Consider the following 26,881-nt stretch of genomic DNA (forward strand, 5'->3'; position numbering starts at 1 on the left):
ACTTGTTTATGTAGTCGGGAATTTATGACCCCTGTAAATACGTAAGTGGCTTTGGATGTCTTTGACCGTGTAGGGTAGACCAAGGAGAGAGAGACGACTGAGAAAGTAAAGATGCGAGGGCATCATGACAGATAGCTCAGGGTGTTGGGATATGGACAGGGAAGAGTCTGCGCCTTTTAAAGGCCAACAACCGAAATACAGAGACGAATGCATGAGGAGAAGCGATCAAACCGAGGCCTTGGTGGCGTGCTAAGGTTGATCTTGACGATAAATTGTCCGGTTCACTTAGTGCCAGTGACAACACAACTCATCACTTTATAAATGATGAATAAAGTGTCAAAACCCGCAATTAGATTAATTATTATGTGTTTAACTCTTTCAAAAATGAGTGAGCGACGCATCGTTGCTCAATTCATCTCTGGCCCTCGATACCATGTCATGTGACCAAAGTCCCCAAGCCCCTTTGAGATCGTTCCTCTGATAAACACTGTAAGCATGTACAGCAACGTCTCCCCTTAAGATGAACAGTGAGTGGGCCTATGTCTAAGAGGAAATGAGAAGAAAATCCATGAACAGACAAATAAATACACGTATTCCCGTTGATCTACAAGGCAAACATTTAGCGTTCTGCTTGACACTGTCTTTACTGCTTTGATTGTCGCTTTAACGCATAGCTGCACGGTATGTACCAGTTAGCATCCTCACCACTCTCCATTCAAGGCACAGCAGTATCCTCTCTGCCCGCAGGCTGGGTTGAGCACGGGACAATTAGCCTCCAGGTCCGAAGACAAACTCGAGTTCTCTGCTTTCTCTCACACCCTGTCCAAACTTTGTCAGTAGGACGTGTTCGGGCGGAACCTCAGCTCACGTAAAGCCCACGACATGGGACGGAAAGACCGCCGGCATCATCAGCAGTAACGCTCCATCATCTTAAGTCTTTCCTTGATGGCCGGCTGTTAGAGGTCTGCTTTTTGAAGTGTCACGCACAACGGCCGCCTTGTCTGTTTGTGCCTTTGCCGTCTCCGGGCGAGCTTTGGAGTCTTTCTTGGAAGGCTGAGGGACGGCCGGCTCCCAGAGGAAAAACTCATGGAGGAGCGTGTTGACGACGTCGGGACACTCCATCATGATCATGTGACTACCGTCCTGCAGAACCTTCAGGAAGGCTATTAAAAGGATCTGAGAGTGGAGAGCAAAGGCAGGAGTTAGTATTTTGGAAGCATCAGTGACCTGATGCCAGCTTTGTTTAAAGGTGCGCCTGGTTGTAGACATTTGAGGCCCAAGGCGGACTTTAAAAAAATGTAGCCAAGAGGGATGACAATGAATTGTCAAATCTGCAGAGAGATGCAGGGGTGTAAAAAGTTGCATGGCCGGTGTTGGCGGAATTTGTGGTTGTTGTGATTGTAACGTTGCAAAGTCCTGGTGTCCAAATGCTACGCTGCATTCTTGTGTTGCAAACACACTCAAAATATTAAGTATTCAGTACCGAACAATATGACATGAAACACCTTATGGTGCTTGAGGGGAAAAGTGAACTCTTTTGGAGATCCTACAGAATGGAATGGAAAAGGCTGTTTTGTTCATTACACAGCATCTGATCTGTCTGCTGTGGAATACTGAGCAGGTCTTTCAGAGGTCCTATTTTGGAAAAAAAAAAAAAACGGGCTCCTTTAATGTGGGTTTTTGTGCTACTGGCATGCTAAGATCACAAGCATGAAAAATCACAACTTGTGGATCTGACCGTGTTCCGAACACCGCCATGAAATGAGCCCTTCAGGTTTTGACCGACTTTGTACGTCACACATCAAAATGATTATCACAGTAACCCCTCTCAAGACTTTTTTTTTTTTTCTTTAAATGTGGGCAAGGCGCCACTGCAGTGAGCTAATACCCATCTCCCCCGTGCATGGGTAAGCGGAGACCAAGATGGTGCGTTAGAATGGGCATTTCAACACATTTCATGTTTCAATTTATTACGGTAAGGGTTAGGGTTAGAGTTAGCTTTAGCTTTAAAGTTAGGGTTAAGGTTAAGGTTAGCCTTAGAGTCAATGTTAGGGTTGGGTTAGGGTTGAGGTAAGGGTTTGTGTTAGCGTTAGCTTTAGATTTAGGGTTTAGGGAAGGGTAAGGGTTAGCGTTAACTTTAGAGTTAGGGCTTTGGAATTAGGGTTAGGGTTTCGGGGTTCCTCATATGCTAGAAAACCCAAATTTGACCCAAATTTGACATGGGCGCGTCTTGGGGGCTCCTGATGAAGCAGTAAGTGGCCCCATGTCTCTAGGACAAATTTGACCTTTGACCCTCATAGACTTGCATGGCATTAGGGTTAGGGTTAAGGCTGAAATTAAGGTTAGGGTTTCGGGGTTCCTCACGCGCTAGAAGTCTCAAATTTGGCGTGGGCGCTTCTTGGGGGATCCTGATGACAAAGCAAGTGGCCCCATGTCTCTAGGACAACGTTGACCTTTGACCCTCATGGACTTGCATGGCATTAGGGTTAGGGTTAGGGCTGAAATTAGGGTTAGGTTTAAAGTAAGGGTTAGGGTTAGCTTTTAAAAAAGACCAACCACATGCACACGCGAATAAGCACCCATCTCTGATGACTTGACCAAGTCGCTCTCCACTCGGCTGGTATTGTTTTCACTGCTAGCTTATTCTCGCAGTGAACGGCTTCCACGTCGCAAAGCAGTGAACGTCCAAAGTGGTAGGGCCCTTTTACATGAACAACCATGTATGTGTCCATATTATTATTTAACCTCACCGAGACATTTTAAATGACCCCCTCCTTGCAGAAACTGTCGAGATTTCTGGAGGAGATGGATGAAGCCAACTTACCTCTGCCATGCGCTGGTCCTCCTCCACGGGGACAAACTTGTCGTGCATGCCATGGACCAGCAGTATGGGTACGGTGAGCTCGGCATGGTAGACCTCGTCCCCTTCAGGCCAGTACTGGCCATGCATCATTGCGCGGAGCACAAAGGACGACACGTTGAAGGCATTGTTGTCTTTCAGCAGCTGCTTCTCTTTGGAGCCCTGCCGAGCAAAGCCAGCTCTGGAAAGAAGAGGGGCGGAGGGAGATTTACCTGAGATAAACATGGCCTTGGGGACAAGTGGATTTACTCAGCTGATACCCAGAGCATGTCTGGGTGTATTGTTAAAGAGGTTGGCCAGTTAATTCCAGACACTGAAGTTACGGTCACATCCTTGGTCGTGGATGGACAGGAATATGGCTCCAGGGATTCAGTCCTGGTGCAGTCATGATAATCTTCGCATTTTCAGTCTGGCGCTGTGCTTGTTTCTAAACTTAAGTGAAAGCTCATTTCTCAGCAGCCACATTGACCAGAAGCTGCCTGTTTGTTCTGCTTTTTATCTAATGTGCCTGAGCTGTTCCACTGGACTGGATCTTTGATGAGTATGACAAGAGAACTATTTCATGTAAACTGGACAAGAGGCAATTCATTTTCTGTTGTAATGAAACCAGTGGACGCTCTTACTGAGCACAATAGAATTTTGTTTTGTATATCATTTGAAATGTGTGCCCCTTTTGCCATTATTTACCATTTAAATAATTAAATAATTAATTAAGACAATTTTTTTATTTCCAGTGTCAGGGCTGAGTTGCTGTCAGTCTTACTTGAGGAAGCTCCAGGCCAGCAGAGGGGAGAGGCATTGAAGCACACAGGTAGGCAGGTTGAAGATTGAGCAGAGACTGGGCTCCAAGGCTGTGGGCCCTCCGCCGTTGATCATTACCATCTTGTGGATCTGCTCCGGATACTCGTGGGCCAAGAACGTGCAGAAAGACACCCTGCGCGTGCAAGACAGTTGAGGATTGAGGAAACCACGCAGGTTGTCACACGCTAGCTCAGGAGCCACTGCGCCACCATGGCCACATGGAGCGGTGACCGCAAGTGTGAATGAAATAAGCAAGTGTAAAAAAAAAAGAAAAAAAAAAAAAAAAAGCCACCTTTCCTGGTGCAAAGATATTTCTATTTACAAACATGAGCGACAAAACCATGTTATGACAAACCCTATGAAAGTACAACATAATCCATTTATTTTGGCCTAAAACAGCATACAGTCAGTGTTGGAAGATTACTTTGGCGAATGTAATTGGTGAAAAATTACAAGTTACGATATTGCAATTGTAGTTTAACCAATTCAATTACTTTATCAATGGTAATGTACATTTTGATGACTTTTCTAAATTTTGTGCACGAGAAGACCATGCAAAGCAAAAAAATATAAAATATTTTAAATATATAGCTTCTCCTTTTTTGTAAAAAAAAAAAAAAAAATTGGTCGGACGTGATTAAAATTGTAATCATGAATAATTCAAGTAGCTGTCATTTATTTACACATTTCTCTTCTAGTAATGTGACTGATTCCAATTATCTTCATTTCGTAATTATTTTAGGTAACAATGTTACACGTAGTGTGGTGTACTCCCTAACACTTCATACAGTGCCGTAGTAACTGCTCATATATCGCAATGCAGCTTCATATATTCCAAAAATATATGAATATATATGATATATATCCCTTTCCCTCAAATGAATGTCCTTGAGCTAGAACGAATGCGCTGTTTGGGACGCTGTCGGCCGACACTCACCCGTAAGAATGCCCAACCAGGATGTTCCTCTTGCGGGCGTATCGCTTGAAGATGAGCCTCACGTCCTCCGCCAGGGCGTAGAAGGTGTAGGCGGCGGCAACAGGCGGCGCCGAGCTGGCCCCGTGGCCCGCCAGGTCGGCCGCAATCACCTCGTAGCCCTGCTTGGAGAAGTAGTCCAGCTGGTTCTCCCAGATGTCCAACGAACCCCCGACCCCATGGATGAAGAACAGGGCCACATCCGGGTGAGTCCCCTTGCAGCCTGTTATCCTCCGCTCGCAGTCGATCACCACCGTGCGCTTGGGCTTCCGCCTGCGCATCCTGGGTTGCTGCTGCTGCTGCTGCTGCTGCTGCTGCTGCTGCTCAGCTGCCTCGCCCTCCCCTGCATCTTTTACGCACGTGGGATCTTTTCCATCTGGGACAGATTCCGGTTTGGCCTCCGCCAACGCCCCGCTGCCAGTCACCTCCACCTCCACGCTGCTGTTTGGCTCCGTGTCTCCGTTCTGGCAGGCTTTGTGCTCCGCGCTCGTCCTGTCGCCAAAGTTCTCGATGTATAACTGCCCGTTGCGATATATGGTGATCTTCCGCTTGCAGCTGACGCTCCCGCCCTGACTGGTGGGCTCCTCCAGCACGGGCCGCTCGGGGACGACGTGCCTGACCCGCAGCACGCGGCCCGGTTTCACCTCCACGAACTCGAAGCCGTCAGCCCACTCCGAGGATTCCACGGGGGCCACGGCGTTGGCCGACTTGGAGCTCAGGCAGCAGAGGAGGTTCTCCACCAAGCCGCCCAGCATGACTGCGGCCAAAGCTGCAGGGAGCGGACACCAACTTCAAATCAGGTCAAACATTGCAGAGGTGGCAAAAGTAAAAGTACAGGTACTTGTGGAAGTAATACGATGCTCAAAGAAAGTACTGATTCAACTCCTTTGCTCAAGTCAAAGTAAGAAAGCACAAGTTTTGAAATGCACTTAGATAAAAAGTAAAGAGGTGCGACAGAATAATCTGGACTGAACTGACCAGAGGTCAAAGGTCAGAGATGATTACATTACATTATTAAAATTAAAATGACATTGCATTTTTATTTTTCTCAGTACTGAAAAAGTACTAAATACCAACAGTGGGATAGTCATCGACTGATTATCAACCAGTCATGAGTTCAGTGTAGATGGGCCCATGGTCATGTTGTGTTTGAGAAGAACAAAAAAAAAAAAAAAAAAAGTATTTTGAGAGTATTGTTTGATGAAAAAATACAGAATTTATTTGGTATTTGTTAGGTTGTGTGAATTTAATTAAAGTTACACAAACTATATACAAGTCATGCATAGTTGTATCTATGCCAAAACCAATGCAAATTAGTCACAACACCCACATTGAGAGCTGTACGAGGCAGTTCTCTGACAGACGAGGTAAATGAGATTATCACCATTGCAAAGTGAATGTACTGACACTAATTTGAAGACAATCTGAAAAGGAAAAACAACAACAGGTTTTACAACCTGCTGCCAAACTTAGACTCCCGACTTTTCACGTCATGCGTAGCTGAGCAGCGCCGTCTCTCGGCGCAGACTGCCGGGGTATTTATAGCCAGCGATGGTAACAGCTCGCTGCGTTAAAGCCGCCGTCCATGTGACCAGCCTGCTGCAGCACAACACACTGACACTAGTCCCAGTCGACACCGCTCGACCACCGAACCTCTGGAACCGGATGTGTCTCCCGTCAGAGAGATGCCATTACTGGAAGAGACGAGCGCTGCGTTGCCTTGGCAAAAGGCAAAGGCAGCGAGCTCGGTCTGCTTTCCTACCAGGCCGCCTCCACTTTATCCTGGCGGCCTGTTGCTCTGCTCCCTGCTGGAGGGATTACACCCTCTGTCTCTAAATCCACACAGCCACAATCTGTCTCCTCAGCAGAGGTAAACAGAAAAGGGTGAGACGGACTGAAAGGAAGTTCACCCTCCTTTAAAATCAAGTGATCCGCGCATCTTTTTCTTCTCTTTCGAGTCTGAAACCCGTCATCTATTGTCTCTTCATCTGCTGCATCAGGGAAACACAGTTTATACTGCTTAGCCGGGTGCTGCTGCCTATTTTGCTCGGACTCGCACATCCTTTAACTGGCCAGCAGTGCACTGCTGTGCAGTACTGTGTGTAAAGTGAGTGAAATGCGACTGGCCAGCCTGTTTAAATATCTTTGAGGGTGACCGACCCGGACCACTAGTATTATTACTAAATCAAAGCCATTCTGGAAGTAACTTGCAATGACCAGCTGCCTTAGTCTGCTCTGCAACCCTTTTTGTCTCTATTTCTTTTGTGTTATTGTAGAGGACAGTGACACAAAGGTTGATGTGCTTAATAAAAGCAAATGTACAGTTTGGTCGCCTGTGTAATTGTGACACAGAGGACATGCAATAGAGGTCTTTATCAGGTCAATTCTCAATTTTGGGTTCTACCCTTCAAATATGCAAATGAATCTTCTATTTGTTGAGTATGCATCCCTGGGTTTGATTCCTCGAATCAGAAAGCTCATGGGGAAAATAAGAGGAGAAAAGTCAAGACTGTCAAAGTTGTGGAGGTGTGGTGAAGAACGTCAATAGGAGGTCAGCATCAACAGACCCTGCAAGGCTTGGTCTTTGACATTTGAACAATCAATCAATATCCTATAACTTCCTTGTAGTGATAACCTACAAACCCAATCAATGGTCCTCTCTAGAAAGACTCAGAGAACTGGTGCAAAGTTTTTTTTTTTTTTTCAAATTAAATGTTAACTTGACATTTAGGAGTGCAAATCTTACTTCTGGAAATAACGTCATTGGAATGCAGCAGCAGAGGAGGTGGAGTGAACCGATTTCTTTGCTGACAACTACTCAACACAAAACATTTAGAAATGTTCCATTTCAGAACACTTTGGCTGGGAACAGTCAGCATAATCTAAATATGCAGCCATAATATGATTACCTAAGCAAAATTGTTATAAATATAGAGATGAAAGATACATTTAAAGAAAAATGCTTACCTTAGTTTTCTTAAAAACGCAGCTTGTCAAATATATGGATTGATGTGGTTTTGTGATAAAGCATGGACGAGGTAGGAGAACTATAATCTGTTGCGGCCAATCCAGTAATCTAATTTATTCTCTTGTCCTGTAGGTGGCCTCCCCATGGCGGACAAAGTCAAACCTTGCAATTAATATATTTTGTCCTTTTGCGGTTTACAAGTAAGTCCAAATAAATGTGAGTCACGGCTCCTTAGTTCCATGTTGCAGTGTTGCTGACGGTACAAGGAGACTAAGCTGAGCGGGTGTCAGGCTCCTCTTAATCCCACAGTTTAGTCCTGTGCCTGGACGAGCGGCTCCAGTGTGAAACCTACTGGCTGAGTCTGGATGTAAAAGCTGCCCCCTGCTGCCGTCTGGCCTGGGACAGACTTTTAGCATATTTAGCAAACTGTTAGCTACGTGAAACATTGTCTGTTGTGTGTGTGTGTGTGTGTGTGTGTGTGTGTGTGTGTGTGTGTGTGTTTTTATATATATATATATATATATATATATATATATATATATATATATATATATATATCAGCTTCTAACCAAACAGAAAAGAACTTTGTGCCTTTCTTTATAATGATAAGACTTCCAGGTTTAACTTTTATTGCATGGTCACGAACCTCAATTATTTATTTATTTATTTTCACATTATTTTTTTTTTATCTTGCTTTATGTATGTATGTATGTATGCATGTATGTATGTATGTATGTATGTATGTATGTATGTATGTATGACTCATTGCTGATTGTTGATATTTATTGCATAAATACTTTTGTGTTTGTTTTGAGTTTTATCATTCTGTTGCTATGCTTAACACAATCTCGCTTGAAATCGAAGTTGAGTCTGTTTATTAAAACCGAATTGATTAGTAAAGTGTAGTATTAGCGAAGGACGACAGAATAACCCTGACATAATCCCTGACAGCTTTTTCTATCTGGTCTTGGTGTCGCAAACTGCATTTAAAACTTAAATGACACATGTCCTTGTTTTTTTTCATGTCCATTAAAAAAAAAAAAAGGGCACCTCATGTCCAAAACACAGTTACGTATTAAGGAGGGATCAATAAACGGAATGTCAAACGATTGGCTGAAAGGACAATCTACAACCACGTGACTGAAGAGCGGACCAATCGCTGCTCTCGGGGGTATGGCCCAGGAAGTATCGCTACCAGCCAGCTCCATCATGCTAGCGGTGGAAGTCCTGTCTGACGAGCTTTGTTAACGGCGGTCGTTTAACAGTGAGGGAAAAAATATATTTTATTATATTTTATGGACCCCGTGATATACGATGGAAGCAACAAATTCTGCGTGAAGGACGCTGTTTTCCCAGCCACGGGTATCCGGTACAACAGCTGCCTTCGTCTGCATGCTATTGAGCTAGCGTGGCTGGCATTAACTACACACTAGCGCTGCCTCCTCTGCCTGCTGTCGCCAGCACCAACACTGCTGACAGCGAGTCAAGCTCACAAGTCAGCGGTACGACCAACATTTCCCGCTTGGACATGGAGAAGGTAATTATTCAACGTGTGCCGCAGTTGTCACGCAAGTTGAATTCTAAGTTCGAGTAGCAGGGGACTAATGGCAGCACCGACTCGGCTAACCGTGTCTAGCCGCGGCTCCTCCTCTCCTGTTGTTGGCGTTCATTGACCACCGCCAGTCGGACATTGCCACCAGCTCAGGCATCACACATCATTCGTGCTAATTCAAAACCACTCTACGAACTCCGCAGGACACCATCCGATGTATTTGCTCCGAGCGGAGCTGTCACTAGTGACGGTGTAAGGGGAGCACAGGGGCCTTTCAGGGTGCCTGTCTGGGTTAAGATGGGGGAACGCCCAGCGTTTGCCGGTGTCCTTTTATTTTCATCAGTCATCTTTCACCTCGTCAGTGTTTGAAAACATCTGCCCATGAAAGTGAAAATTTCCCCTGCTGCTCTTTTTTTTTTAATTTATGTACGAAGTTCATATTAGGATTTTCAGCTCTTTGTCAGGTTAGTAAGAGGGCAAATGTTCGGAGGTATATGAATTACAAGGTTGATCAGAAGACGTCCACCAAACCAGAACTGCGAGGTGTAAACATCGATCCCCTTCTTCTCCTCCTCACAGGCCGATTTCCTGAAAGGACTTCCCGTCTACAATAAAAGTAACTTCAGCAGATTTCACGCGGACTCTGTCTGTAAAGCATCAGTAAGTAACTCAATGAATGATCCCGCCACAATGTCACTTTTGTTTTGTTTTTGCTTTTTACATACCGGTGAGAGACTTGACACCCTCCTACTTGATGCCAACACGGAACACAGTTACTTTGTGGCACAGATGAATAAAGTTTCTGAATAGATTTCGTCGCAAGAATGATTATAAATGCATAATGCAGCGTATAACTTTTTTTTTTTTTTTTTTTTGTCCCTTATCCAGAATCGGAGGCCGTCCGTTTACCTTCCAACTCGTGAATATCCGTCTGAGCAGAGTATGTACAAAACCCACTGTTTACATGAACTGTCGGCACAAGCTAATTCCTCCCATCCTTCCATCATACATCGTACCAAATCAGGCTGTTTTGTTTTGTGGTTAAATTTGTGTAGATATAATTTTATTTTTAATTATTAAATAATGCTAATAATCGTATTTTTTTTCCCACAGTTATTGTAACAGAGAAAACAAACATCCTCCTGCGTTACCTTCATCAGCAGTGGGACAAAAAGGTAAAGCAGACGACACATTGTTTAACATTCATTTTTTTGCTCGTCATTTGCCTTTGAAATGTGTCATGTTTGCTCAAAGTTTACATCAAGCCCTGTTTGAATCACAGAATGCAGCAAAGAAGAGAGAACAGGAACAAGGGGAGGCTGACAGTCCGGCGCCACCTAGGAAGATCGCAAGGACAGACAGCCAAGAGATGAATGAAGACTCATAAGTGTGTATGGCGTCAGAATGAGTGTCTGTGTATACAAGGTGTAGCCAGTATAAACTGACCAAAACCAAGGCCAATCCCATCCAGGCAAACACATTTGACCATCCTGCGCCACGGCAAATGAGGAAGACGTTCTCTGCTGCTGGCGGCCAGTTACGGTGCAAAGCATGTGTGACCGAGTCAGCGGTTGATCGCTGCACAGCCGCAAGCAGAGCTGCTGACGGGGAACGAATTCTCCAGCTGCGTCTCTTTTATTTATGCTGGCTATTCCCTGTGTGAGAATGCGAATGTGTTTTTGTTTGTGTGTACATTGATGTGAGGTATATCGTGTGTGTGTGCGCGTGTGACCTGAATGAATAGTTGAACAAAAACGTGTCTGAGTAGGTCTAAGTTGAGTACGGACTTGACAGTTGTCAGACAAAGAAATGAAAAAAACAACAACAACAACAACAACCCAAAAACAAAGAACGGGTCTCCTAACTGGTGCATGACATGTGTAGCCTTCTGACACCGGGAGAGACTGTCCTGATTTTGTGCGGCGACGGCGTTTTGTTACTGTTTTAATTTTATGATAACATTTATTGTTTATGAATGGGAATGAGCTTCCTGCCAGCCACAGTGCCCACTCTCTCAGTTTCACTGCCCATGCTGCGACCACATGGGGGCATCGCGACATCTCTCCACACTGTTTGGAACTAGCAGGACCAAGAATCCACTGTGATGAACAGCACAAAGGTAGAAGCGACTCATCCAGCAAACCCCCCAACCCCCAACCCCCACCCCGACGTGAACGTGTACTCGCAGTAAATATGCACGTCCTTAACCAGTTAACGAGACTTGTGCCCATTATGATGCATGTTGTTTCCTTGCCGACAAATATTCTTGCCTCTAGCACCCCCGTGTGGCTAAGAAAAGCAAAGTTTTTGTTTTTTTTGCCTGCTGTCGAGATGGGTCGGATTTTCAAGTGCGGGACAGTCGGTGAGGGAAAGGGACATGACGTGTGTAAATAATCGCCAGTGATACGCATCCCATGGATCGTCCTTGTCTGCCTTTTGTAACATAGTACACGCCAACCATGATGACGGAAAAATAATAATTGGAAAAAGCTCCTCCAGCTTGTGCATCTCACCATAGTGACATCTGGATTTACATTTTTTCCAGAGCTGCCGTGTCGTGTAATGAAGGGAGGTTTTAGCCCAAAGGCCCAACAAATTTGTCATCGCTCTTCAAACCCCTTTTGTTATAAGCTGGCACACAGAAGGAGCTGTTGTATGTTCAGCCGTAGAATACACAACGGCCACGCACAGCAGTGTGCAGTCGCCATCCCGCCTCGTTCCTGAGATTCACTTTGTATTTGTTTCATAGTGTACAGCAGCAAATAAAGCTTCTTTCTCGCCCTCCCAACCTCCTTATAAAAGGTTTTTAGAGCCTTTGCCACATACACACATACATACATACATGCATACATACATACAAGCCTCTTGTGTGCGCTTTACTTACTGTCTTCGATGCTGCAAAGTGGGTTTTGACAGTGTGGTCAGTTGTCACCCTTCCCACAGTGTAAATACCGTCTGTTTTTGAAGTATAAAACCACATGCTTCTGTTCAAATAGACTGTTCTACAACACCTGGAGCCTTGCCCCATGTCGTGTTTAGTTGATACTTTTAGCTTTGCTGAAATAAAACTGGACTGAAACTGGCCGTTCGTCATGTGGTGCTTGACTTTGAAGTTGCCAGTCGAGACCCAGACTTAAAGAACGTTTGTCAAGGAGATGTGTTGAAAAACTGAAACTACAACCTCATGTTTGCAACCAGTTACAGTAAGTTGCAGATGGAGTGCATGACTCACGGGAGGAAGAAAATGAATTGACTGCTGTGAGTGGAGGTTCCGGTGTCGTCAAACGTTTATTTATTGATTGATTTAAAAACAATGCTGGTGGAATATTGACATTGACCTATCGACTTGAAAAATAAACACTTTTTTTTAAATTTATTATGAATTGCATTTAGAAGTAGTGAAAAAGTCATTTCAGTTTGAATTGCTTGTGTAACAGACAAACTTACAGAGCCTCAAAGTGGTCAATCCATTTCCAGTCGAAATTAAAAAAACTAAATAAATTGAAGGCCATGACAGTGATACAATTGAAAATGTTTTATTAACTATTTTTCATTTTACAAAAATATGACAAAATAAATTAAAAGAAATAAATAATCCCATTTCCCAGTATTTCTCTTTAAAAGATGTTTTTTTTTTTTTTTTTTTTGGTTTTTTTTTGTACAGTGGTACATTGGAAGAGCATGTGATGTTCAGTCTGTGAGGCTTTGATGGAAATGTCTTCTCTGAACCGAGGTTGCGGTCGATTTGAACGTGGCCGTGGAGGGACTCTCACCTGTTCCAATACACTTCCCAGAGTCCAACACAGACGGGATCGCCACAAAGTCACGTCCTCTTTTGCGCCGCTCACTTCAGACTACAGACAGCCGATGAGTCGCAGAGTCGCACTCGCTGTCCTCCACCTCCACCTCCACCGATGCGTTTGAAAAGGGCCTCCACACATACCACAGGCAGGTTCTTCTTCTGCTGCTGCCGCTACCAGCCAGTACTACGCTGAACAATGCTATTGATCTCTGCTATATGAAGCTGCTGAACTATTGTATTTCCCTGAATTCGAAAGGAACTACATAATCGTACGTAATCTAAAAACTCAAGCGGTGATGCGACGACTACCCACGAGTGTGTTGGTCTCCGCCGACTCCTCGTTCTCTGTACACACGTTCAAAGACGTCTCAAGCGGTGACGAATGAACTCTATTGCATCTTGCCGTGACTCATCCGTGGAAATCGGATGCTGAGTGACACTTGGGATGAAGGTTCCGATGGGATTATGCTCAGCGACGTTCTGTTTTTCCTATCTGTGATCCCCCCACCCACCCCACCCCACCCCCACCTCCCCGAACCCCATTCGTAGCTCATCATTTAAGAAAACGCTGACTTCAAACATTTGATTTTCTACACGGCGACTAAACGAGCTAATGTCCCGTCTTTCCCGGCGGCATCACAGCCACATCCGTCAGACGTTGTTGTCTTCCTGCCTTCCAGGCAGACACCTTCCAACCCTCCTCTATAAACGTGAATGGCAGGCGGGCGGACTGTGATTAAAAACAAAGAAGAAGGGAAAAAAAAAGAAGAAAGTCGACTGAAGAAACATAAAAAACCTGCTCGGAGCTCAACGTCATGGTCGCCGCGAGTTGAGACAGACTCTGTCAACACGGAGACGGCGTTGTTATTTTAACGGGGCGCCGTGGGACTTTTCTTCGCAAACAGATACGAGACAGGTTGGGGGAGGGGGGGTTGGGGGCTCAGAGAACTCGCACACTGCTACGACAACAACGGGAGGATGCATAGAGACAGTCTGTGTGCTGCGGCCTGGGGGAGTCAGTCGACACTTCTGGGGCTCCTGCGCTCGTCGTTATTGCCAGAATTGCCGTGATGTAGTGGAGATGCATAGTTGTCTGTCTGTCTGTCTGTCTGTCTGTCTGTCTCAGCCCCATCAAATAATGTCCTTGTCTGTTTAGAAGATTTCGACGTCACCGTCATAGATTTCTGCCTCTCGCCTGGACTGGATGCAGCCGACCGGAAACTGGTGCTTTTAAAGGTCAAGTGTGTAAGATTTGCAGATTTTGAAGAAGAAACAGTGACATCAAGTGGTTACATTTTAGATTGCAGCGTCGTTCTCTCTCTCTCTCTCTCTCTCCCCCCACTCCCCCTCCTGAGCTTGCCAGTAAGCTACGGTGGCCTGCGCACCCCAAACCTGGATCCCTCGCCCACCTTTTTCTTTGTCGGTTCATTTGAAACTGCGAGCTGTCACGCTAAATATGTTACGCGCTGTCAGGCAGGACTGGATTGTCCATTTCAGGCTTCCTTAGAAAAATTGGTGGAGCAAGATGGCGGCTAACTGGGAGCAAGAACCGATGTAAGGGTAGGAAAACCAAATTACTTTTATTGTCGTACGATTACACACTTGCGCTAATGTGTTACTTATACTGATGTGTTTATGGGCAGTATATTACATTTTTGCCAATTTAAAAATTATGAATCAAGCCAAATATTACACACTGGACCTTTAAGAGTCGTCGCCACCCTCTTCGCCTTCTCGCAGAGGTGAACTGAAAAATACCAAAACGCATCCATGATCGACTTGAACAGCATTAAAAATAAAAATAAAAATAAATGAATGAATAAAAACTTTTTTTTTTGCAGCTTGTGGGGCTTCAAAAAAAAAAAAAAACCCAATCCAACAAAGAAAGTAAGAGAAGCTTGTTGCAAAAAGAAAAAAAAAAAGAAAGGGACGCCGAGTGTCTTGGTACATTAGTTTGGAGCTGCGGAGACGAGCGGCAGATGAGTTGTTCGGAGGGAGGGGGCGATATCCAGCGTTTGCATAATGTTGCCAAGCAGGCCGGTGTCATTTGGGCGCTGGGCTTCATGCACATGTCCGCCCCACTTGTCTGCCGGGCGCCATCGGTGTTTGTGAGACGCTCTCCGGGATTGCAGAAAAATAAATCATGAAAACAACTTAACTTTCTGCCCCTCGTTTTGTTTCAGTGTGTTTTCAGCAAGCGAGCTTCTTCTTTTTGATGTTGTTTTTACATTTTTCAGGTGAAGGGAGCAGTGTTTCTTTACACGATGGAAAAAACAGAAAAACAATGTCAGACATCACCTCCGCTTTGAAAATAAAGCTGGTGATGAAGCTCGGGTGTTTCTTTTTTTTTCTCCAAGGTAAATCTGAGCGATAATAAACACTAAATATAAGCACTAACTGATATTGCTTTGTCATTTTTCACTTCCATACAAAAGTGACCGTCCCCCCAGGCCCTACAAAAAAGAAGAAAAAAAAATCTCTCAAAGTGATAAATGAACAAACTAGCTACTGATCACCTGTCTCGCCGCAGCCGAGAGCCCCCGTGGTAGTTGTGCGATGTACAACCTGTGATCCTTTGATACCACTGTAATGCGTTTTATTAAAATACCCCACCCCCACCAAAAGGTCCGTGCTGGAGGCCAAACGGGACGTTTTACAATTTGTCTAGAAGGAGTCAGGAAACACAGCTCTTTGCTTTAAAGGCTTAAAAAGATCAGAAACGCAGCTCATGCATTTCTTTATGTATTGCAGACAAGGAAGAAATTGTGTGTGTGTGTGGGTGCGTGCGTGCGTGCGTGTGTGTGTGTGTTTTGTCATGATAGAAAGGCTTACGTTCTTCATGAAGTCTTTTTTTTTTTTTTGTCTTTCAAACTACTTCCTCTTTCTGATCTCTCTGCTTTCGGGACCTCCGCGCAGATCATGTGACAACACACAGGGGGCGGGGCCAGGACAGTCCACGCCCCACCTCCTCCTCATCGCCCCTCCCCGGACGTGAGCGTTAACGAGAGCGGAGCTACTGGACCTTGGAGCCGGCGGTGTCGACGTCCGCAGGGTGTCCGTTCTCTGAGCCCTCCCCTCCGGGTGACGGGATCTCGTCCGGGACGCCGTTCAGGTCGGACCGGGACGCCTGCGACGACGAGCCGTCTCCAGGTCTGGCCGCGAACGGCGCCGCTGCCGCCGCCGCCCCGTTCACGCACGCGGCGCCCCCCTCCGACTTCCCAAAGTTAAACAGTTTCCCAGGGTTGAAGGCTTTGCTGGGTGATTGCGAACGCTCCTGAGAGCTGCTACCTGATGAGCATGAGGATGATGATGATGATGACGACGATGAAGAGGAGGATGTCGATGAAGATGACGCCGCGGCGCTGGCGGCCGTCTGCGCCGCCCCGGAAGCGGCGGCAACGTCCTTCTTGTTCTCGGGCGACTTGAGGAACTTGAAGCTCAGGAACCCGGGCAGCTTGGGTTCGCTCCCAGTGGGCGACTGTGGGGAGCGGGCGCCGCCCGAGGAGAACTTGCTCTGCAGCGGGATGATCTGCTTGAGCTTCATCACGTTGTTGTTGGCCAGGAGGGAGCTCGGCCTCTTGGGTTTGTCCGAGCCGCCGCCGCCGCCGCCGCTTCCCCCGCCTCCGGAGCCCGGCCGCGATTTGCCGCCGTGACTCTTGTCGTGGTGGTGGTCCCCGGAGGAGTCGCCCTTGCTCTCGTCACGCTCCCGCTCCCTGCGGGCCATGTGCTCCGCCTGCCGCTGCCTCTCCTCCTCCTCCCGCTTCTTCCGCTGAAGCTGCTGGTAGTGCTGCTGCGCCTGCCGCTCGTGTTTCTGCGCAGGAAGGGAAACAAGCTCATGACGCAGAGCTGCTCATCTGAATGAAAACCCCCATAGAGTCCCATGGAGACGGGGACCATGGTTTTGTTTCATTTAACACCATGCTTATGCAATAAGTGGCTCCAGGTCAGGGGTTGGCAAACTTTTTGACTGGTGGGGTTTTCAATGGGTTCTAAAATTTTGCCAGAGTGTTTTGGTGAGCCACCTCATAGGAAGAAAAAATATATCATGGGATATGTAGAAACGACCTTCTGTAAATATGGACATAAAAAGGAAAAAATAACAGAATTTTAAACATGCGAATCAAAACACGATAAACCGATTAACTATGAAAAATCACAGCTTAATCGCGATTTATCGCTTTGCGCTACAGCGACTGGAAGGACAAACGCTCCTCCTTCACACGATGGCACATCACCCACCTTAAAGGCCTCCCTGCGCTGGTAGTCCAGTTTGGCCATCTCCTCCTGGACCCACGTGGGAATGTCGGGGATGGCCACGTGGATGACGTACTTCAAGAGGATGGCAAAGTGCTGCAGGGGGAGCGGGGCACGTTACGGGGTGCGAGATTGCAAAGTAGATTAAAAACAGCTTTAATCGGATCTAAGGCGTGCTGCCTGAAAACACGTTATCAGGGGAGGATACTGCGAGGAGGAGCGCACAATTTTTTTTTATTTTTTTTTTTTCCCTGACTTCTTTATCAGGCCAAGACTGAGCTGCAGGCTGTTTACCGCTATCCAAATATAGGCAGGCACACAGCGCAGCCATGTATCTAAATTTAAGACAGGTGAGCTGGCTGTATGTGGTTGTGTTTTCCATAAACGCTGGGAACTCTGAGCTGCAGGTTTGCCCTTTGAAAGTTCACCCTTTTGTGTGCAAGTACTGACACTACAACAGAGGAAAGCATTAAAAAAAAAATGGTCTGTAAAATACCAAGGAGGATCTCGCCTCATCCAGTGTCCGTGTGGTTTACAGAGACGTGGCCCTAAAACGTTGCGCTTGGCCCATTTCTGACTCAGAGGAGCCGCCCTACCTCCAGGATGACGATGGAGATGATGGCCATCTCTGGACTCAACCAAGGGAAGAGGCGCTGCAGCTGACCGCACTGACCAATCAGGTAACAGTTCACGATGATGGCAATTAGGCCCATCGCTTCCATTGCAGTCTGTCAGGGAGAGAACAGAGGTTGAATTCCAACTCCACTGAGAAACTCCAGGAAGAGTCGCTTCTCATGAGCTCATGTACTTTGTTTCATATACGGTATACAATTGTATCTCCCGCCACTCTCCGTTCTTTCATTCCCCATTCACGCATCATCAGCATAAGGATTGTGATTGTCCTTTACAGCAGCAAACTCCATGAAACGAATGTGAGCGTGTGCCAGCATTAGCTTCCCTCAAGGCGGAGCTCTCTGACCTGCCATTGGCCGATGCTCTCCACCCTGATCCCAAAGGGCCGCTGCAGGCCAGTGCACAGCTTGAAGGCATCGCTGCGGATCTCGATGATGTTGTTAATGAGTGCACACATGGCCGCCAGGGGGAAGGCCGAGGAGAAGAGCACCACGTAGCCGAACTGGACAAACATCTCCTGGTAGTCCTGGAAGGTGTCCTGAGAGGGAGGCAGCCAGAGAGACACAGGCTTAGCCAGAGTTGTATTGGTTAGAATAAAGAGAAGATCTTTGACTTTTGTTGAAAATCGACAAAAAGGAACTGAACATTAGTTGTGGTTCCACATCCAGTTTAACCATAACATTAAACAGGAAGCAGCTAAAGGGCTTAAATTGTAAAAAGGCCGCCACAGTGAGCACGCGATCGACCCTGTTCAAATGTGAAAGGAGAAGAGAAGCCCTCACAGTGTAGGTCTGCATGCAGCTCTCCATCTCAGCCTGGGTGAGCGTGTTGCTCTCCGTCTCTCCGGGCGGGTCCATCCACGATTCCCTTTTGGCCTTCACCTCTGCTCTGTCTACACTCCTGCCTGCTCTCCTGTGCCGCAGTGACGCGTTGCCTTCGGGTCCAGAGGGCAGCGATGCAGCAGCAGCAGAGCTAGCGGCGTTAGCTGCCTCGGCTGCACCGGTCCCTCCCCCGACGCCAGACTCCTTGATGTCGTGGATTCCATTATCGTCATCGTCGTCGCACATTTCAAACACAGTGGAGGGGTCCATTCCCTTTTCCACCATGGTGGGGCTCCCTTCCTCCAGGAAACTACTGTCCATGGGGTGCCCGCTGCATGCTGCCCGCCTGTCCACCTTCACAGCAAGAGCAGTCAGTGAGTGGACCCGTGGCTGACACCTACTCAACATCGTTACTTTTACTACTAAAGTCTGATCAGATATGTTTAAGCTCTTGCTCAGTGTATAGATCCAAATATTTATCGTATCAATACCAATGTTGGTATTGATATTTAAGGAGTGATATCAGATTACTGGGATAAATACACACAATTTGTATGTAGATGTTGTATTGGTATATTTGGATTACAACTACGGGGTTAGTCATGAAGTTGAGATTTTCGTTACCTAATCGTCAGTCTCAAAATCCTAAGAAAGCTCCATGTTTCAATGGAGGTCAAACTTGCAGGACTTTATGACTTCTGCTCTCAGGTGAGAAAGACATTGAATGTTGTAGACGACTAGGTTTGTATTTGGCCAAAATGCCACAATTCACAAAGACTGTAAATATCACAAAGACTCCTTGAGATTTAGCAAACTGATGATGCACCTAGCTTAATTAAAAGCTATCTGTATCGAATCGGAGTCTGCAGCGCTAGCTTTGAATTGACTTGGTATTGGATCCATTCCAACTCTTGCAGTATCGGACGACACTAGTTCAAACTGCTGAGGCCAAAGGATACATATCGCACATCATCTACCTTCTCTGTGAAGCTGACCTTCCTCAGCTTCAATCCGCAGTCTATGAGACTCTCCTCCTCCGTCTCCCCTTCGCTGAAGCGCCCGCTGTCAACCTCGTCCCTCTCGCCTCTGTCCTCCTCATCAGGCACCCCGCAGCCGCCATTCAAACACTTCTTCTCCCTGAGAGGAGCCAGCAGAGAAAACTTTTTTTTTTTTTTTTTAAACATAAAAGTGTGCTAAAAGCTCACAGCGGTGCCCCACTTCCTCAGCATCCGACTGGCATGAATCAGCACTCAGTCAGTGTTTGAGTGCAGATGTGGCCGCTTTAAAACTGACTCATGTCTCCAAGTGGCGTCTAATACTTTGAGCTGTGATCTAATTGATGGCTGTAAACACAAATATTGCATTCTAATGAAAATGCACCTGCATGTGGCTTCTTTTCAAGAAGCCACCAGGGGTGGCAAAAGTATTCGGTACTTCTGTACCGAAGTCAAATGATGTATACTCATCTGATAACATTCTGTAAAAATAAAAGTACTTATTCAACTCCTTAGTAGTAGAGGTTTTACAGGTACAGTAAAGGTACATGTTAGGTACATATACAGGTACATGTTACCAGCAACATGGTAAAGCATGATGTTTCAATGTAAGAAGTAGAAAGTACAGCTATTTGTGAACAAATGTAGGTAATAAAAGTTTTAAAAAAAAACTGTCAAAAGAATGAATTTTAAAGTAAAGTACAGATACCAGGAAAATCTACTTAGGTACAGAAACAAAGTATTTGTACTTGGTTAATTCCCACCTCTAGAAGCCTCTGACTTTGTGTGGCCGAAACGCTATAAAGCAACTGAAACGAAGGAGACTGACCTTCTTTCTGACGGCCACCAGCCAGGCCTCAGTCCAGGCATGTCCTGTTCAGTGGGAGACGCCTGGGCTCTTCCAGCGGCCAGCCGGGCGTATTTTAGCAGCACCGAAACCAGCAGGTCCCACACGGCTCGCAGCGTGAGGTCACCCAGCTTGTGACGCTCATACAAGTAAGGCTGCAACACCTCCTTCACGTTCTGAAGGAACTGGCGGATGATGAGTAGAGTGGCCAGCATCTTGGCGGGACGAGGAGAAGTGATGGCGTTATAAGTGACCGGTACCGAACAGACTTAGTGCAAATTACAATACCAACAGACACACCGTGAATAATGCAGATGACGCAACAGGTTAGAAATAGCTGGATGAGAAGAAAGAGATGCAGGCAGCAGAGACAGAGTGACAACAAAGCAGGCCCTGAAGCTACACATATGTTAAGTAGACTTCACCCAAAAGCAAATCACAAATGTCAAGACAAAAACTCCCTCTCTTATTTACAGTATATCTTATTTGTCCCTTGGTTGTGTACTTAAGCATAATATATTTTCTTTGAATATTTTCTGACCAGCGGATAAATCAGGTCTTGGAGAAATCTGAAGGGGTATTAAATTAGTTCTAAAAGTTCACAAGTTATTTTTTTTTTTTTGATAGCAGGACATATTCATCTTGGTTGGTAATGGTTCAGCTGCGGTTTACGACAGAACAGTTTTTTTTTGTTGCTAACAATCTTTTTATATAAAAATCCAAGAGCTTAACGTTTTTTTGTCGTTATATTTCTTTCTTGTAGTAACCATGGCATATGTCACTTTGTCAAAATAGCAGAGGTGTCGGCAAACGCACACCTTTTGTAATAAACAGCAATTTTCAGGGGTGTGACAGCGCCATTTGTCTCCAAACACATGGTAAGGGTGCAATGTACACACAACTTAACTCACACTGCAATATTCTTTGTAGATTTTAATATCAGTGAAATTGCTTCATTGCCAAATAATGCAGACACGCAAATCCATTACTGTGGCTTGCTACAGTAGATTGTAATAAACTTATTTCAAAATGTGGCTGTAATGTTATTGAGGTGAGACTCTGGAGAGAAGCTCATACTGTTCTGGCACTGTGACCTAAGCAGCGGTCACAGGCAGATATCAGCTCAGTCTGACATTAGATTTTCTTTTTCTTTTCTTTTTTCTTTTTTCTTTTTTTATAGACTATAGCCTCTCCAAAAGATTTTAACTACAAATGTATGTATTTCATAAAAGTCAATTAACTGATACATTGAATTTAAAGTGGTGCTGTCACTGGATTAAAATGTGAAAAAAATAAATAATAAAAAAAAGAGTCAACTGATCAAAATACAACATTAAAAAAAAATTGCTATCCTAGAAGAAGTTTAATATATTGCTGTTGGTCCATAAAAAAAAAGAAAAAAGTGTGAAACGCTGATTAGACAGAAACAGATTATTTTGTTCTGACGACATCAGAGTACAGAAGTCTCAGTTAGAGTTTGACGAAACATTTGATGAAACAAAGTGTACACACATTTGGCACAAACTTATGGAAAACACTTTGTATATGACAAAGTTGCAAATGCTGCAGTTTAATTAAAGCGTTAACATCCTATTTTTTTTTATATTTATTTATTTATTTTTACCGGTAGAGGGCGCAGCCGAGCACAGCACGCAAACCTAAACAAAAAAAAAGAGGCTTCGCATTTGCGCTCTTCTCAAGGAAAATGTCGAGCGACAATGTTAGTACAGTATATACTATCGTGAGCGTGTGAATGTTAAGTGAACGAGCAGGACATGCTAACGTTAGCTATAATTGTTTCAGATATAACGCAAAAATGCCCCTGGAGTGTCATCAGGGAAGTTCTGGTGGGCGTGTCAACTTTGTGATCGTTTGCCGCCTCCCACCTCAGTAATTTAGCACACCTGGGCTGGGCTCGGTGTGCTAAGGCTAAGCTTACAGTACTTAATCACCTGCAGCCACTCTCACTCCCTCTCCCACTGCGGCAAAACAGGCACTCCACGTCAGCACATTGTTCGGTTTGCTCGCACACCCAACATTTATTCTCACTTTCCACCCATGCACATCCTCAGTTAGCACACCCCAAAGCCCTTTCTACTTTATTTTTGATCGATTTGAAGTTATTTGTTTGATAAAAGCCTTATTTTTTAACCATCTGCCATCGTTTCGTCTCCCTTTTTGTTGCAACGAAGAGCCAGGTCTGTTACCAGAACTCCGTGGTAATGGTGTATTTCCAGACGGACCACTATCAGTGACGGACCTGTCTTAGCTAACGCTGGTATTATTTGGAGCGTATTTCAAGCTATTTGCATTTATTATCTGAAAATGTGGCCAAACTCCCATCTGGAAACGTTTTGTACTGAAAGGTGCAGTTACCCAAACCACTCACTGACGTCTCACTGTGAGCCATATTTGTTGTTATTTTGTTGCTGAATAACGCATTAATTGTTTTCATCAATCACACACGTCAACATTGACACTACTTAATTAAAGGTAAATGTCATTCCAGTTTTAAGATCTATGATTTCATCTCAGGCTTAAATTAGACAGCCATGCAAAAATTAGTTATCCAAAAACACCAGAAAATAGTAGATTTAGCCCGTTGTTTTCAGCAGCCATTGAATCAGCCTCATGCAAAAGGCCAGATGAGTTAGTCTGGCTGAAGGCGTCACAGAATATGTCATACTATTAGTGAGGGTTTGAGGGAAGACTACCAACAGTTTTACTGGAAAATGACTGATAAAATAGTAGGAAATTATTGTTTACAGAGCATGCAGTGTTACATCTGTAGTTGCTCAGCGATGGACTTTCGCCCAATTGATTCAGAAGCTGCTGTAAGGGCCGGGTGTCGTACTTTGGATTTGAGTAACGCTGTGAAGAACCAGGGAACAGAGACCGCAAGCATCTGGATCTTGAAGTAGAGGTAAGGCAGCAAATTGACCCGGACCTGCCTCTGCAGACTCCGTAACAGAGACAACACCAGCAGCATCTTCCTCACATGGACATACAGGCGTTGTGTGGATTGGTGGTTTACAGAGTCAGTGCATGTAAGCAGAGAGAGCAAACGGTGTGAGGACGGGAGACTGCAGCAGTGACGGATGTCGGAAGTCAAATGAGTAACTGAAACAAAAGAATGATGATGGAAAAAAAAAATGGGCTGACGGTGAGATATTACTCACCTCTTTGAGCCGCTCCATGTCTTTGAGGTAGAATCCAATATAAAAAAGGCTGAGATAAGAATTTACAAACTGAAACTGCAATGAAAGGAAAAGGAAGGATGGTTTATTAAATGTTTTTAAGTCACAAAAAGACTGAAATTACACCATGTAAAGTCACTTACAAGGACCATTTTGATGATGAGATTTTTTTCATAGGCACTCTGGAGTCTATAGTTTTCTGTGGGATGAAGCGAAATAATTTCAATACTGTTTCATGAACAATAATAATAATAATAATAACAATGATAAAACATAAACAGGAGATCAGCTCCAGGATGTGTGGATCAGTCTGAAAGGAAAGAGTCTCACCCATGTCGTTGAGCCAGCAGGCGATTTTCCTGTACACCTCGTCACAAGCAGTCACAGTGATAGCGAGCATGATTTTGGGGATGAAGCGCGCCAGCCGAGGCATTTCTTTGATCCCCATAACAAACTCCTGCACAGAAACAGTCACGGCTACTTTCAGTTTATGCGCCTGTCTTAAAAAGACAAGAAGTAAGTAATTCTGGATACATTTCAACTACTCAAGCTCATTCAACGAAAGGCTACAAATACAGATGCGGGGTGCGTTTTTTTTCCTGTTAATTTCTAGAGTGAATTCACTGTGTAATACAAGCAGGGAACAGAAAAAAAGAGACGCTGACAACCGACTGACCTGCAGCTCGAAGCAGATGAGCATGACCAGGAAGACAAAGCAGATGCAGAGGATACAAATGGGCAGACTGACCAACCACCTGAACAGACGCCTCCGCCACGGAGGGTAGTAGTATTCCTCACATCCCGTTATGGGACTGCAGCGCTTCACCCCCTGCAGACGGTTAAGAGACAACAGAGGGACGGTGTGAAAAAGATAAACTGACAGGAGAAGGGCAAAGTTGGGTTTTTATTTTTGTTCTCTTCTCCCAAACCCTAAACTGGGGCCTCGGTTCCTCCAGGGATTCAGCGGGCGCGTCCAGGGTTCCCCACTTGTACGCCAGCTCAGCTCCCTTCCTCTTCCACCGCTCCAGGAAGAGTGTGGCCCACACCACGTTGAAGAGTGCAAACACCACGCAGCAGATGTCGCGGCTCGTCTGCAACAAGCACAGACGCAAGCAAAGCAGATGCTTCAGACGCTCCCCGGCTGGACGATGTGAAGCGAGTCTCACCAGCGGCGCCCGTCCTTCTCACCTGATCCGACTCGGTGAGCATCCACAACACAAAGCCGATCACAGCAGGATACAGCATGGAAGTGGTGTAGAAGCCCAGCCAGGCGAAGTACATGGCGATCTTCACCCCAAAGTAGTCACAAATATCATCTGGAGGAAAACAGGACACAGACTCAAGGAGAATACATTTTTTGGTCACATTCCAAAGACGAAAGACAATTAGTATTTGAAAATAGCAATGTGTCGCATGGCTTTCTTTTGTTTTGTGTCTTTGTGTATGACAAAAGGTGTCTTGTGTCTTCTTCGGCCAACCTAAAGGCTGCTTCTCGCACACGGCCTGGACCCAGGACTTCATCAGTTGGCTGAGGATCCTCTGCTCGTGCAGGGGAAACAGCTGCCGGATGACGCCGCGCGCACTCAGCTCCGGGACTGCAGACGTACAATCATGCAAAGGATCAGGCAAGTTGAATTCACCCTTAAAACTTGAACTGCATGCCCACAAGAAACAGACAACTATCACACAGAGAGGAGAGTGTCTCTCTTACTGATTGGCTGGCCTTCCAGGAAGTTGATATTATGAAGCACCTCCCCGTGTTTGGCCCTTAGATTGTCCATCCAGTATTTAATGATGCTCTGCCTCTCCTGTGGCAAATGAGGGAGAGGAGGAGGGAGGAAATTGGATTATATACGCGTGTGTGTGTGTGTGTGTGTTTTGGGGAGAGAGAGAGAGAAAGAAAGACTGACCTGCGAGGTAAAAAAGCACAGTTCACTCTCAATGTTCTCATAGATGTAGTCCTCCTCGCAGGAGAAGCTCCGCGTTCCCCCACCAAACTCCGGCTTCACCGCTTTCCTCAGTCCCATCTCCTCTGCGCCTCGCAGTAGACTGAACGGAAACACAGCGAGAAAATTAAATATTTGATCTTCAGGTTTGGTTGTTGCAAAAGAAGATAACAACCATGTTTGGCGTCAGTTTCCACATCTAAGAAACCAGGATCTTCCTACTTTGCCATCGATAGCCACCGAGTCTGCTCCCTCTCGTTCCGCTGCATTTTTGCTTTGCCTGCTAAAATCCAATTTTGTTCATCTCAGATAATCTTGGAGCATTAAACTGAAGTAGCCTAAAGTCCAAACTAGGTTATCGCCAGCTGTCCCGGCGTTCTGAATGGTCTGTCTAAGAGAAGAGACGCCGAAAGCAGTCATGGTATTAAAAACCTACAGCTGAAACTTAAAACACTGCAGCTCCAAATTACATTTTCAACCATTTCAGAATAAATCAAAAATACATAAAAAATGCATGTTCTTGTTTCTGGGTAAAAAAAAAAAAATCACTGCGCTTCCATTTAGTTTTCATCAGTGTAGTGACCAAAGGAACGGCCCACACAGTGAGCAGCGTTTGTCCTTCATGGCAACAGAGTCATCTGAATTCTCCTCTGATACCTTCACCTCCTCCCTCTCATCGCCCCATTTCCCATCAGCCCCTCCTCCACCTCTCTCTCCTCTCTCGTTTCGCCCTCCCTTCCCATTCTCCGTCCTTTCATTCCCCTACCTCCCTTCCTTTTGTCTCCTCCTCACCCCCTCCTCCCCTCTTCATCCCATCAATCCTTCCTCCTCTCCTTCTGTCCTTCCCAGCGGCTCTGCGCTAAAATCTCACTTATAGTGCATAGCTGCACCTGGACCAACCTCCCGGAAGACGACCCACCTCCCCTCTCACGTATAGAAATAAATACATAGATAAACTTGCGCAAGACAACGGGAGGAACGCAGATGTGGCGAGTCTGGAGCATTCATCCATCACGCAGCTGCAGCCACCGGCACGAGTGCAGGAGGGGAGTGCATTCTGCACCATGATGGATTGCAGCACAAATGTGAGCCGTATGCTTTTTGTGTTCCCTACAAATGCCACCGCGGCATCACAACAAAGGTCCCCGGCTGAAAAACACAGCATCCGAAATCTGTTTGAAACAACTGTTTAGCAATCTCGGCCAATAACTGCAAGGGCTTTTAAAGGTGTG

General features: G+C 45.6%; 2 protein-coding genes and 1 long non-coding RNA gene across 4 annotated transcripts in view; 1 reads left to right on the forward strand and 2 right to left on the reverse strand.

Moving 5' to 3' along the window:
* Nucleotides 1-487: 487 nt before the first annotated feature.
* abhd8b (abhydrolase domain containing 8b) lies at nt 488-5,389 on the reverse strand. The gene is made up of 4 exons (XM_076031206.1): nt 4,599-5,389; nt 3,624-3,794; nt 2,825-3,041; nt 488-1,176 (listed from the first exon to the last, which is right to left on the reverse strand). Exons 1-4 carry the CDS (start codon nt 5,387-5,389, stop codon nt 931-933), a joined length of 1,425 nt encoding a protein of 474 aa, XP_075887321.1. The 3' UTR covers nt 488-930.
* Nucleotides 5,390-12,674: 7,285 nt separating this feature from the next.
* Nucleotides 12,675-26,881, reverse strand: part of LOC142891575 (anoctamin-8-like) — a 34,300-nt gene continuing 20,093 nt past the window's right edge. Inside the window, exons 4-20 of one of the 2 annotated variants that reach the window (XM_076031207.1) lie at nt 25,614-25,752; nt 25,415-25,511; nt 25,182-25,298; nt 24,892-25,019; nt 24,633-24,794; nt 24,380-24,532; nt 24,034-24,160; nt 23,847-23,902; nt 23,686-23,760; nt 23,361-23,495; nt 20,489-20,721; nt 19,642-19,801; nt 18,626-19,018; nt 18,190-18,381; nt 17,807-17,938; nt 17,196-17,306; nt 12,675-16,767 (exon numbers count right to left, since the gene is read on the reverse strand). In XM_076031207.1, coding sequence (XP_075887322.1) covers nt 15,970-16,767; nt 17,196-17,306; nt 17,807-17,938; nt 18,190-18,381; nt 18,626-19,018; nt 19,642-19,801; nt 20,489-20,721; nt 23,361-23,495; nt 23,686-23,760; nt 23,847-23,902; nt 24,034-24,160; nt 24,380-24,532; nt 24,633-24,794; nt 24,892-25,019; nt 25,182-25,298; nt 25,415-25,511; nt 25,614-25,752 — 3,208 coding nt within the window. In that variant the 3' untranslated portion in view covers nt 12,675-15,969. The remainder of the gene's footprint in view (nt 16,768-17,195; nt 17,307-17,806; nt 17,939-18,189; nt 18,382-18,625; nt 19,019-19,641; nt 19,802-20,488; nt 20,722-23,360; nt 23,496-23,685; nt 23,761-23,846; nt 23,903-24,033; nt 24,161-24,379; nt 24,533-24,632; nt 24,795-24,891; nt 25,020-25,181; nt 25,299-25,414; nt 25,512-25,613; nt 25,753-26,881) is intronic. The other variant, XM_076031208.1, reaches the window with a different exon arrangement.
* LOC142891576 (uncharacterized) lies at nt 23,193-25,315 on the forward strand. Its single transcript, XR_012927289.1, has 3 exons — nt 23,193-23,429; nt 24,660-24,904; nt 25,188-25,315. It is a non-coding gene; the product is annotated as an uncharacterized LOC142891576 (long non-coding RNA).

Source organism: Nelusetta ayraudi, unplaced genomic scaffold (genome assembly GCF_046127955.1).
Source record: "Nelusetta ayraudi isolate G7.1 ecotype Tasmania unplaced genomic scaffold, CSIRO-AGI_Nayr_v1 ptg000032l, whole genome shotgun sequence".
NCBI classification, from domain to species: domain Eukaryota; kingdom Metazoa; phylum Chordata; class Actinopteri; order Tetraodontiformes; family Monacanthidae; genus Nelusetta; species Nelusetta ayraudi.

Coding starts and splice junctions, on each gene's coding strand:
- abhd8b (XM_076031206.1), bottom strand. CDS start 5,389: ATGCTGGGCGGCTTGGTGGAGAACCTCCTCTGCTGCCTGAGCTCCAAG. Junction 3,795..4,598: donor CTGGTTGGGCATTCTTACGG/GTGAGTGTCGGC, acceptor TTGCACGCGCAG/GGTGTCTTTCTGCACGTTCT. Junction 1,177..2,824: donor AGGACCAGCGCATGGCAGAG/GTAAGTTGGCTT, acceptor CTCCACTCTCAG/ATCCTTTTAATAGCCTTCCT.